The 14,386-nt window shown below is 38.8% G+C and overlaps 1 protein-coding gene across 2 annotated transcripts in view; it reads left to right on the top strand.

Annotated features, from left to right (window-relative positions):
• Window positions 1-14,386, top strand: part of TECRL (trans-2,3-enoyl-CoA reductase like) — an 835,890-nt gene that overhangs the window by 356,138 nt on the left and 465,366 nt on the right. For both annotated transcript variants that reach the window (XM_086963150.1, XM_086963149.1), the window contains exon 4: window positions 707-816. In XM_086963150.1, the coding sequence (XP_086819276.1) occupies window positions 707-816 (110 nt within the window). The remainder of the gene's footprint in view (window positions 1-706; window positions 817-14,386) is intronic.

Below are 14,386 nucleotides of genomic sequence, written 5' to 3'. Positions count from 1 at the left end.
CGTTCTTCCATTCTACAGCGTACTCCAGTCTTTATCTAAACATTCTGTGCCGGGCTCACATGAGCCAAAACGAGTAAGCATTGGCTGTTTGCCTTCATTTCCTTTGAGAGAAAGCCTAAAAAGAAGGTTCCTGGCACTCACTGAGCTTGCATTAGCAACTACCTCCTAACAATCTAAGGTCAACAGTCAATGTTTGATGCAAGTGTTTCCCAGGTGCCCCTCAGCTCCTTAGGCCCCAAAGTAAAGGCCTAACACTGATGAAGATGCAATGTGAGATTAATGAGTAATATAGTGTCTGTAGTCAATTGTTATTGTAATAACTGAAAATACATACTCCAGGAATTCATTAGTAAGCCAGAAGAACTCAAGGAGTACGTCTAAGAAGATTCTTTGTAAATCAGGCTCCCTATCTTCACATCTAGTTGCTGATATGGGGTTCCAATGCACTAGTTCAATACTTTGAGAGACAATGCAGTCGGAAGGTGTCACAGGAGAAGTTTTGAATTAAAAGTTTTCGCATTTTGATTTCCGTCCTAATATTGAGGAACATATTTTATAGTCAAAGTAAAGAGCTGAAATAATTTTATTAGACACTCTGCTCCCATTTCATATTGTATTTTTGTGTTACTTACTATTTGAGTTGTCTGTATTTCCTGTATTAAATGTTCAATTTATTTACTATAATACTTTTGCCATTTTCCCACAGGCATTGAAGGGCCCTTCTTAAGAGATACAATTAGTATTCAAGATGTGGCTGTGTCTTCCATTGTGACGCTGTATTTTACTGACCTGGGTCAACAGGTCAGTTGGACCACAGTAAGTACAAACTTTAAACTCTGCCTTTCAATTTTAATGATTTCTGAAATTGTACTTTAGTATTTATTACTTTTTTTGTAATATTAACAAACGTATGCGAGGCATAATAGTATGCAAATGAAAAACTAGCATGGTGGATAAAGGTGAAGTAAAAGGATAAGTAGAGGGGTTTTAACTGTGTTGACACAGGGATGGCTGAGCTGTAAAGTCACAAAAGGACTGAACACGATGGTAGAATGATTATTGTTGAATGAGTACTGTATGGATGTAGTATCCAATATACTACACCACCATCAAGTGAATATAGAGAGCATTAGGAGTCAATATTTGATTTCTTGACCAAGGTGAACATAACTTGAAAGTTAAGTTGGAGGCAGGCGCATCAGGCTAGTTTAGACGAGTCCTGCAAAAAACATAGGGGCATATGTACAAGGAAGTGGCAGAGCGCAGTGTTAGCCTCCTTGGCTTAATGCCGAGCTCCGCCACTTCTGAAATGCTGGGCTGCACTGCATTTAGAAGAATACGGCGCAGCCCTGAGTTTCCCCCTGCGCTTGCACTAATTTAGCTGCCTAGCGCCAATGCAGTCACCCTTACACCATAGTGCAAGGGTGGCTGTGTTGCAGGGGACCATTGTTTATGTGCATGAAGGTGTCCCTTCCTGCACATGAAAAACCAATGGCGTTTTGCTGTTTCTATGTGTGCTGCACAACGCAGCACACGTGGAAACAGAAAAATCCAGGAGAAATTAAATCTTGCTCCTCGTTTCGCCAGGGTAAGAACAGGTTTTCCCTGGTCTTAATTTTGGCGCTACCCCATATTTTCGTGACCATTGTAAATATGGGGCAGCGTCAAAATCAATGGTTATTGCAGTGGAACACCCATCTCAACACCCATTGCCTCCCTTTTCATGCTAAAGTATAGCGTAAAAGTGGGCCCTATTTACAAGCCAGTTTTAAACCACATTAGGTGGCTTAATGCTGCCTTGTTAATAAGGCGGAGCCCCTATCGCTACCACAACATCCAAATAAGTGATGTTGTGGTGGCGATAACGGCTTGTAAACATGCCCATCAGTTCCAATTATTTACCCAAACAGGGCAAAAATGTTACGTTTTAGTACTTTGTGAAATGGGCTGCATCTACTCCAAAAGGTACTACTAAACATTGGAAGTCTAAGACTCTGTTTCACAATCCACCACAATGCACGTCTAGGGTATTTCTTTCAGTGTTAGCACAAAGATAAGAAGTCTTCTATGCACCTATGTTCTTTTGAGTTATGACTATTTACTGTTTGATTTCCTCATGTCATGGTTACTGCTGGGTTCTAGTTTTATCCTTCATGAATCAGCCATATCGACACACAATACACAAAATAGAAATGACACTAACATCGATAAAAAGTTATCATCTAAAAAAATCTTGATTACAAAAATATTGACGACAAAAATATAGAAAGCTAAAATATTGATTACATTAAAGTAAAATGAAACACATCGAAAATATCGATATAAAAAACATCGACAACCCAAACATCAATAAAATACATAGAAACTATATAGAAAATAACATTTAAATATAAAGATACTATTAAAATAATATAATAAAATAACATATACCAAAAATGTTAACAAAACATTAAAAATAAATACAAATGAATCACATTAATTAGAACAAATAAATGAAACATGCAATAAAAAATAAATAAACAAATAATACAAAATTAAAAAGATATCACAAATAACTAAAATAAACAAACATAAATATATATATAATATATTAAAAATATCCAGTTAAAATGCCACTGTATATGTAATTATATGTACAAAGTGACTCATGTAAATATGTCAATAGACTAACATAAATGTCTTTTACTTTGTACTACAACATTGTTACATCAACATGACGCTACAATGCACTGTGCGTTTAATTAAGGCGTTGTTGTTTTAAATGTTTTACCATGTGACTCACGTTTGGAGGTGGGACCCGGATGGGTGTGTCTTCACTGCAAATAATATAAAAAAAAGTTTCCACTTTGTGCAATGTGGTGTGTGAACAAGACTACATCAGTAGTCGAAACGTTGCATTTTTTGGAAGGCACAAGAACTAAATAAAACATCTTGCCTGGAAAGCGTGGGGTCTGTCTCTTCTCTCGCCGCTGTGCAGTGGAGGTTTGAAGATTTGTGTGAATATATTAAAAATATATAACACATTTATCTACATATACCATTGAATAACATAAAAATAAACTCAAAAAATATGAAACAAATTAAAATGTAACAGGTAAAAAATTAAAAAAAGGTATCTTGACCAATAAATTTAAAACACACAAATACAAACCAATAGAAAACTCAAACTAATTAAACAAATACTATAAAAACAATCAAATAATTAACATAAAATGTACTGTATAACGAACAACCACGGAGGAAGAGCAAACCTTGGAGAGAGAGAAGGCAGAACAAAAAACAACTACACCCAAAACTATTCCAAATATCCCGCAATAAAGGTATGCACAAACCTTTGGGCCTGATTACGATGGTGTTGAACCTGCCACCGACAGGCTGCGGGTGGTGGGTTTACAGCCATCGTAAGCCATTTTTCTGCCCACCAGATCAGTATGTCGGACGAACCTGGATCCACAGAATGGTGGCGGTGCCTAGCAGGCACTGCCCGCGAGATTTGGGTGCTGGATCCCTGGCAGCCTTTCCATGGTGGTTCCCCCGCCATGGGAAGGCTGGCAGTGGTTGACTTTAGAGGACTGTTACGGCCCCCGCCTAAGCAGGAGCACTTTTGTTTTGCCCTTGGGGGGCACCACATGGTGCCTGCCACAAAGTGCAGGTAAATGCAAAACCTGCCTTTTTTCCATTGCGGCAGGTGCTGCAGCCAGTAGCACCCACCGCAATGGTAAACATGCCTTTTGTGGCTGCCATGGTTGCGGCTGCATTGTAATTTGGCATGTGAGTGAGACCGCCGCCTTATAGGCGGGCGGTCCCCATCACCGGGACGATGGAGGACGGACTTCAGTACTTCCGACTTCGTGATTTTATTTTATTGATTTATTTTGTAAGTTTTGTATAGCGCGAACATGACCCAAGTGGGTATCAGAGAGCTTTACATAAGGATGACTATGAAAAAGGCATATATTTCAAAGAGACACACAGGGCTCGATTCCGATCCGGTAAAAAAAATCCCCCGTACGAATCGTATTCGTAGCCGAATCCGTACGACTCGTAAACACACCGTACGACCCGGCGAGTACGATCCGGACCGGATGATCAGGACGCTATTCGTACGGTCCGCGTCAGGTAAGGGCGATTCGTACGGAAAAGCTCTCAATCACATACACACCGTACGCCGCGTACCCCCCATGATCGCAGGGGTACATGCCGTACCCCTGCGATCATGTGGGGTACGTGCCGTACACCCAGCATACACGGGGTGCGCACCGTACACCCACCGTACATGGGGTACGGTGCGTACCCCATGTACGCTGGGTGTACGCCACGTACCCCACATGATCGCAGGGGTACGGCGCGTACCCCGGCAATCATGGGGGGTATGCGGCGTCCCCGGGGAGGGGCCTTCTGTACTTGTTTCGGCCCGAACTATGCATTTACGGCTGTTTCCAGCTACCGTAAAAAAAAGGGTCGTACGTTGCGTACCCGACCCGAATCGTACTTGCTGGGTCGTAACAACCAGCCGCGAACCGTTGCGACGTCACGTACAGCGGGTTCCGAGTGAGACTCGTACGGATATTTTAGTCGTACGGAGTCCTGTACGACTCGTACGGTCTTTGGCTCCTGGTACGGATCGTACTTCGTCGTACGTACGGGGACGTGTACGGGTACGATTCGTACGGGGAAAATTGCTCCATACGACGATTCGGAGCGCATTTTACCGGATCGGAATCGAGCCCAATGTGTTACAAGTGGGTCAATGTGTCACAAGAGTAACAATTACATAGTTGAGGGCAATAGGTAGCAGGCTATTGCAGCATATACATCAAGAGCAAAAGGGACATTAAGGCAGGGAACAATAGGTCGCCACATATGACATGTTATAGGTAGGATAACGAAAAAGTCCAAATAAATTAAATACAATTTAAAAAATATTATAACATGTTTTCCTTTACATATAACAGATTCAACTTTACTAAAATGGCACCTAGAAAATTCAACACAAAGATTTACGCACACAAATACAATAAAATATAACCCAGAGAAAGTATATGACTTAACCAATAAATAACGTAAATTATTTAAAAGTAAAACATTTAATTAAATAGCAAAACATAGCTAACAAATGTTTTTTAACAGCTTCTATAAAAATCAACAAAACCACAACATTTACCAAGGACACTCCATCAACTAAAAAGAGTACGTATATTTATTTAATTACAAATAAATAAAAATAAACACAAAATAATATAAATAATAAAATTATGTAAAATTACAACATATGCTCGGTTTCACAGATTACTTCACAATGACTGCACCCAAAAACCCCAAAACAAACATTACGTTTAAAAACAAATACAAAACCAACATAAGAGAAAAATATAATACAAAGTAAGCATATAAATTAACCAAACCACAAGAAATAATACATTTAATTGAAAACAAATCATTACTAACAATGCAAAAGTTCTCTTGCTAGCTTCTACAAACTTCAACAAAAAATATCAACAAAAGCAACTTCACCAACTACCTTCAGTACATATTTGTTTCTTCAATGAAATATAGAGACTGAAAAAGCAAAATATTATAACATTTTATTTTATATTTCACAGATTACTCTTCAATAAAACATTGCCTCCAAAAAACTTACTCCCCATAGAAAAGAATAGAAAAATATTTCTATACTGCCAAAAAAAGTCTATTTTTATTTATTGTAAAAAATGTATAACTGTTAAAAAATATACAAAAAACTTTGAAATATATATTAAATATTATATCATCAAAAACTGAAAATATAATATTTATTCTATATATATATAAACGAAAGTATGTCTGTCTGTTTGCCCTTTATGCATTACTACACCATTCATCCGATTGGAAATATATAATATTTATATATATATATATATGGTAAAAGTTGTTGAGTACACTCTCGCGAAGGTTTCTGGCAAAAAAAAAGAAAAATGTGTTAAATATCGGCCCCCCGGCCACCCAGGGCCCTCATAATCTTTCCAATAGTAAACGTTTACAGTTTCCGGTGCGACTCGCTGTTGCAATGACCATCAACAAAGCACAAGGACAATTGCTGCAAGGGTGTAGACTAGATTTGGAGAATCCGGGCTTCTCACATGGACAACTGTATGTGGCCAGCTTACGCGTCGGAAAACCTTCTGATTTATTCGTGTACGCTCCGGACGGAAAAACAAGAAATACTGTGTATCAACAAACACTCGAATAAATGAACAGTATTAAAATAACACTTTAAAATGTTTTCCATATTAAAATGAATAAGTTTCAATAAAAATGACACAATGTAAATTAAATGTTATCAAAACAAGTTTCCTTAAATTTCCTTTCTTCTGAGATCGCAGCAACGGGTAAGCTAGTATATATTAAAATGTATGTTTATTTCATGTAGTTTAAATTTCCTAGAAATATTAAAGCATATCATTAAAAAATATATGTGAAAATATATATTTATTTTACAATTTGTAAATTATTTAATATATTTAATATTATTTTAATACAAATACTATGCAGTGTACTACCTAATAAAATATACAAACAAATTATATAATCGTATTAAGAAATATAATTATATAACGTATTAAATAATTGTTTTAAAAAATTAATACAAATGTTTACTTTTTTCATAAAAAATAAGCAATCAAAGTATAATTGTTTATTATAAATAAAATAAAAATATAATACTTTATTATTACAGTACTATACTTCAAAGAAAATGTACAATTTTTCCCAAATGTTAAAAAGAAATATGTATGTAAAAAAATGGTTAATTTTCCAGATCTACATGACAAATATATGTAAAAATATATTATACTTTATAATAAATTTTGAACAACATCAAAATACTTGAATCATGTTTTATTCTTGTGAAAAAATGTATTACAAAACCAAATGATAACAAATAAATTAGAAAACAAAAAAAATGTGGTTACCATTTCCAGCATTTACAATAATTACTAACATGCCTCTCCTTTCTTATTTAAATGTACATACAAAATATAAAAACAAAATAACTAATGAACAATACAAATGTACTATTCCAACTTCAAAACCAACAAAACTCAGGGAAAGTGATGGATAATAAACCATAACAAATTACTATTCCAACTCCAAAACCAACTAAACTCAGGGAAAGTGCTGGATAATAAAACATAATACATTAATATTCCAACTCAAAAACTAACTACACTCAGGGAAAGTGCTGGATAATAAACCAAATCAAATTAATATTTCAACTCCAAAACCAAAATAAAACTCATAGAAAGTGCTGTATAATTAACCATAGCAAATTACTATTCCAAATCCACAACCAACTTAACTCAGGGAAAGTGCAGTTAATAAAACACAAAAGATTACTATTCCAACTCCAAAACAAACTAAACTCAGGGGAAAGTGCTGGATAAGGAAACATAATAAATTACTATTCCAACGGCAGCAAAACTCAGGGAAAGTGCTGGATAATAAACCATAACAAATTACTATTCCAACTCCAAAAACAACTAAACTCAGGGAAAGTGCTGGATAATAAAACATAATAAATAACTATTCCAACTCCAAAAGCAACGAAACTCAGGGAAAGTGCTGGAAATTAAACCATAACAAATTACCATTCCAACTCCAGAAAGCAACACAACTTAGGGAAAGTCCAGGATAATAAACCATAATAAATCCCTATTGCATCTCCAAAAGCAACAACACTCAGGGTAAGTGCTGGATATAAAAACCATAACAAATTACTATGTCAACTCAAAAACCAACTAAGCTCAGTGAAACTGCTGGATAATAAAACATATTAAATCATTTTTCCAACTCCAAAACCAAAAAACTCAGGGAAAGTGCTGGATAATAAAGCATAATAAATTACTATTCCAACTCCACAACCAACTAAACTCAGGGAAAGTGCTGGATAGTAAACCAAAATAAATTACTATTCCAACTCCAAATCAAAATAAACTCAGAGAAAGTGCTAGATAATAACCCATAATAAATAACTATTCCAACTCCAAATTTATGATTGAAAAAACATGTATTATCAACATTATTTTTATGATTAAATTAATAAACAAATCATATTTTTCTTTAAATTGAAATTAATAAATATAATAAAAAGGTACCCAAAAATAAATATAACTTCCAAATTATGTAATTTTTGAAAGAATGAAATACATTTTTTAAAAAATATTTTAATATTTTTAAACAATATTAAAAAAATTACTCTCTACCCTTATCTCAGGTAAAATCACATTACTAAATTAGATTAAAAAAACTTCTAAAAATTGTTAAAGATTTACAAACAATATTTCTAAATTATAAACCCAACATACCAATCCTAATATTTATTTTTGAATTTTTGAATTTTGAATTTTTTTTATTTTTGGCTTAAATTACTCCCCACCCTTATCCCCTATAAATCCAACACCCCACTACTAAATTTTAACAAAAATTATTTAAATAAAGAAAAAAGAATTGTATTACTCCCCAACCTTATCCGCTATAAACTCAACATCCTGCTATTAAATGTTTTACATTTTTTTAAAATATTTTTAAAATGTAAATTTGTTTTTCAATTACTCCCTACGCATATCCCTTATAAACCCAACATCCCACTAATAAGGGGACGATTCTGATGTTGTTGGGAGTAGGCTCCGTCCGTATCAGATCCGGAGGGCTTACCAACCGACTCGTGCTCTGGGGCCCGAGCGCCTGAGTACCATGCAAACAAGCACTGACAAACACGGGTCGCTAGGAGCCCCATTTAAGTCAATGAGAGCCTGTTGTACGACGCGTACATAGGCTACTATTGACAAAAAAGGTATGCATCTGTGCCACCCGCACCGTAGATGCATTTGTAGGGGGGACCCTGCGATCGGCATGCACTACCAGGGTTGAAGGGGGTACTGCAGATACCCCCGTAGTCCGCTTCCCTGAGCGGTTACGTGTCGGAGGGTCCGACTCGATCTGGCTGCCCGACTCGTGCATTGTACTGGCTCGGTCGGGAATCTCTTCCATTGCATGGCATGGTTTGCTTACGGACGAGACGTATGAAGCGGTTCAGACCCAGAAACTATTCGGTCGGCGCTTTTGCATTTCTCGCATCGTACTTGCCCGCTCATACAGCTGTACGAGTCGGTCAGAAAACACGCTTACGTACTTTTACAGGCTGGATCCTGTTCGGAGCCCTTCGGAGCGAGATCGGAATCGGCCCCTAAGGGTCCGATACCAATCTCGCTCGGAAGGACTCCGAACGGGATCTGTAGCGAGTGAGTCTGATTCGTAGCCCCGATTTCCGAATGACTAGTACCACTGTATTTGCGAGCAAGTAAAATGTGAATATTGCCTCGCGCTCCGAGCAAGTTTTACTTGTCGTAGAAGCCCTCCAGACAACTACAACATGGTCGACTTGTGCAGTGCAATGGTTCCGATTTCCGAGTGACCAAGTACGATGCACACGTCGATCAACCGGATCGAGTCGGAGCCTCCGACTCGAAAAAGCTCAGGGGACTGTAGCATGCCCCCTTCACACGGGGCCCTCCGAATCGGTCATGGGGGTGCCCATGGTTCCCCCTGATCCAAGCATGCAAACTGTGGCGGGCACCAGGGTTTAAGCTTTTTCCCACATATCCATTTTCTGCAATGGGAGCCTATGTATGCGTCTGGACGCATGCTGCTATAGACTTTAATGGAGGTCAGAGCGAATCAACTCATCTGCTTAAGGACTCATCATACTCGCTCGCACGGAGCACATTTTGTCCAGAAAGCCCTCAGGATCCGAGCCATATGGAGGGCTTTCCGGACAGGAAATGTTTAAAATAATTTCAAAATATTTATACATTTTTTATATTTTTAAATTACTCTCCCACTTGATACCCTATAAACCCAATATTCCTCTCCTAAAATGTAAATACAATTGTTTTTTAATATTTCTTTATTTATAAAATATATAACAACTAATACTTAATTAATAATATAAATACATCATTAAACAAAAACAACTATTGATATAATTTACAACTATATTTATGACATCAAAGTTTACAAAATTTACATTTCTGCATTACAATAAAATCGATATTTTTAACAAAAAAAACTTACCTCGATATTTTGCACCAGCAATATTCTTGACTCGATATTAATGCAATTCGATATTTCAACGTCGATAATCTGTCTCTGCACCATTTTGATTATGAATGAGATCAATGACAGCCATGCACGGTTTATAGGCATTTTGTCCTACTCTTCTCATGGAGATAGACACAGTGGGGCCTATATACAAAGGTATTTAGTATGTAACGTAGTACTCTGTTGCACTCTTCTACATGCTTCTACATGCCTTTGTGAACTATTTTCAAACGATCTCAAATGTGAATAAAATATGAATATTCATACAAAAGTCATATACAAGTAGTACAAACAAGAAAAGGACTTGCCTTGTTTGCCCTTTTACAGAAAGGGAGTGGATATTTCTGGGACAATTGACTAAGGCTTTGAAGAAGAGGTAACTGAGTATTCCTTTCCTACTCCCTGGTCTCAAAAATGCTTTTAAGTATTGGCCCCTTGTTCTTGCTAATCTCTTTTCACATGCACACAAGAAACGGTTAAATGAGCAAACTCGGTCAGTTAATTCTTGGATGTTTAGGTGCTTTAAAACAATGAAACAGAAAAGTGACTATTTAAGGGAAGTGATGTCACAAACTATTGTGCATTAGTATTACTTATAAATGTCACATGCTCTGACTTACCCTCCTTGCGCAACCTGTAGAGCTATTTGGAAGTTTAGAATTGCCTTCTTGTGTTCAGTTTCTGACTTTGTTCTTAAAAAGTCACCTTTTACGTAGCATTTCTCTGAAGGCGCAGATCCAATTTCTGCTTCTAAACCAAATAACTTACCAATAATTTAATAAATCAAAAGTGAATTTAAAGCAAATGAATGTAATATTTAATGAAAACACAAAATAATTTGTATTTTAAAGATAAAACATTTCACAGAACAAGACATTTTTGAATTATTATGCATGGAATGCAACTTAAGGCAAACATACCGATTCAACTTATTGTATAGTTAGTTTATTCCTCAACAGCTTTCATGAGTCATCCAACACAGTTCTCAACGCAGAAGAGGACTCCAGTAAACAAGAACTACTAGCCGAACAATTAAATGACTGACATTTCCTATTGAATGAGTATATTTTTCCAGATGAGCTTGTTACTATTTCAGGCAATCCATAACTCATCATGACATCTTCAGATGAGATGAAGTGAAACATAACGTATGCTTCTTTACGTGTGGGAAATACTGCTTTAATAAAATAAGTCCTTTTTAACTTACTGGTATAACTTGGCATAAAGCTTGATATTTTTGCAAACTGGACTTCTCTACTACATCAAACAAACTATCTCCTGTTGCCTGAATGCTAGCTAACCTCTTAGGGGCCTATTCCGATGTCCGACGGACCTAAGTCGGTCCGACATTGGGCAGGAGCTGTAACCGACCGACCTGTTGTCGTCAGTTACAGCCCTGCTAGTACAATGCGACCGAACAAGGTTCGGTCGCATTCGTATACCTTACTATGCAAGCATGCTTTCAGACCGGAAAGCTTGCTTGCAAAGTAGAAAGCAGGGGTGCAGTTCATCCCTGCATCCTGTCGCCGGCACCGTAAGGTGCCTGTCACCGGGTGCAGGGATCAACGGAGGGTCACCATATGTGCCCCCAGGCTGCCATCCGGCTGCCTCACACCCATGGGGGCCCTGCTGGGCCCCCCCAGAGACAGCTTCTGACTGCCTTTTCATGCCAGACATACCAGCACAAAAAGGCAGTGAAAAGCTGCCATCGTACTCCCTCGGTCGCACAGAGGCGACCGGGGGAGAACTGAAGGATTTCCAGACTGTGGACAGGCTCTCCGAGCCTGTCGTCCGCAATTCAGAAATCTGAGTCAGATTCCTTCCCGACCGAGCTGATCGGGATGGCTCGGTTGGGAAGGAATCCGGCCGGCACTGACCAATTCGGTTAGAAGGGCTCTGAAGATGGTTCAGAGCCCTTCCGGCCGAAATCCGAATCGGCCCCTTAATGGCCTCTGTCCGGACCTTGTGCCCTATTTCCACATTGACCTATTCCCATCACTTTCAGTACATCACTGCTTTAGTGCTCCACGAGCATCTGGTACATCTGTCCAAGAAGCTAGCCAATCTTTGAGTTAAACATCAACATTTTCTTTCCCCTACCTATGTGTCCCTCATTACTGCATGCCATACCAAACCTTCAGCTGCGGACTTGTTCACCAAATAGCACTTTATAAACAACATTGATTCCCAAACCTGTCCTAAAAAAGACAGTGACACAAACATGTCTACATTTGTGTTAAACTTACCGTTCATTATTACTCCCTAAATTTCCACTTACAGAGAGAAAGGCAGAAGCATCAACTGAGCCCCAATTCCACAGCTTTCCATTGCCTCCTGGAGCTTGCTTGCTCAGGCAGTAACCTAACCAACCTATCTGTCACTTTTTAACCCAAGCCTAACTTCACATCCAGGAAAAGTATCCAATAGGTTTTCCTCATTCTCCCATTTCCCACCCCACCTTAAGCCACCCTTACTTTTAACAGTGCTGATACATTCTCCATCAAGTCCCCCAACAAATCAAAACCTTTGTTGTTACAAAATACATGCACCTCCTTGCTGCATTCCTTCTGGATTCATCTAAACTGGCTAGCTTTAATGCTCTTAGACAATCCATTCCTGGATTCCAATTTGACCACATAATGAAAGTGCGAGACCATGGCATCCTTATTTCCCAAATATCACTCTATGTCTCGTTTAATAAAGTAAGACTCTGCAACTGCTTCAAATCGTGTTCACCTAAGTGGGTGAAAAGTAATTCCAGACATACCCTGCCCTTCTGCAGCTCTATAATGGTCTATAAAAGTTTCTCCAGCACATTCCATCCTTTACACACCAATCCACATCCATCCTGGCTTATTGGCTGAGAGGGGTGGTAGCCCTACCCCGGCAACAACCACAATCCTTCTCAGGGTGAACCGCAAAAGCCACTAAATTAACCAGTGCTTAACCCTCTGGCACAAAGCAGTCAGGCTTAACTTAGAGACAATGTGTAAAGTATGTATGTAGCACAAAAAAACACAAAAAGGTGAAAACACAACACAAGAAAAATCACAAATCAATTTAGAAAACTGGAGTACATTTTAATAAATAAAATTATGCCAGAACAACAAAAATAAATCAGAACTGGAGATATGCAATTTTAAAGTAAAAGCAAAAAAAATATTGCCACAAAGCTCCACTCGTAGTCATCTGGTCATGCTAGACCGGTCAAAAGTCACAGGTTCAGGGAGACCGCAAGGATTACGGGTATCAGGTTAGTCATGCTGAAAAGTTACCAGTGTAAAGAGTTCTGGTTGTGCTGGTGGAGGCCAGGAGGAGCAAGTGTAGGGTTGCGGGCTGTTAACTCTGTTGTGCGAAGAGCCCTTTAGGCATTGGGGACAGTCATTGATGTAGCTTCGCATTGACTGTCAATGCTGGTGGTCACTGTAGTGTAAAGAGCAGGATTCACTGGAGCTTCCCATGGACGTTCGTCATGGGCACCAGAGTCTCGAGGCTAACCAGTCCGTTTGCAGTTCGGGGAGGCCAAACTACAGCATTTTACCCTTTTCATGTAGAGGATTGCACTATGATGCCAGTCAAGGGTTCAATACATGGGAACGCACCTCTTGGGGATCAGGGACTCACTCCAGCAGGTCCCGCTGCAGGCCCAGGCAGGTCAATTGCAGCAGTTGGGCAGTTGCAGGCCCTGCACTCACACAGGACGCTAGCCAATTGAGCATTGCTGTCAGTCTGAGATTGCCTGGAATGAAGACAAGCAGGTCCAGTCTTCCTTCCCCGAAAGCAAGGCTGTCCTCAAGTGCCAAGAGTGTTCTGAAGAGTGTCTTTGAAGGTCCAATTTTTAATCCTGATGCCAGCCTTTTTGTGGAAGGATTCCCTGTCCTATCCCCACACCTGGTTCTGTAAAGTTCTTCCCCTTCTCCTGTCAAGGATCCAACCTGTCTGGGCTGACAAAAGACATGGAAGACTGTTCAGGCTTTCTGTGTGTATGAGGCAAAGCCCTTTGAAGTGTTAGTGGGGTGGGGCACAGCTCCCCCCAATCAACCTGCCAGGATGGCCCATCCTGTGAACACTTATGCCCCCTTTGTGTTTCTGTCTGGGAGCAATACACAAACTCCTACAGCAGAGCCATTCATAGTCACGTGGCCTAGAACACTGGCAAAAGACACAAATGGTTGGGGGGAAAAATGCCAACTTTCTAAAAGTGTAATTTTCAGAATTGGGACTTAAAATCCGAATTTACCTTTGAAGA

This window comes from Lissotriton vulgaris, chromosome 3_1 (genome assembly GCF_964263255.1).
Source record: "Lissotriton vulgaris chromosome 3_1, aLisVul1.2, whole genome shotgun sequence".
In the NCBI taxonomy this organism is placed as follows: domain Eukaryota; kingdom Metazoa; phylum Chordata; class Amphibia; order Caudata; family Salamandridae; genus Lissotriton; species Lissotriton vulgaris.
Note: the sequence above shows the minus strand (reverse complement) of the source record. Positions and strands in the feature narration are given on the sequence as shown.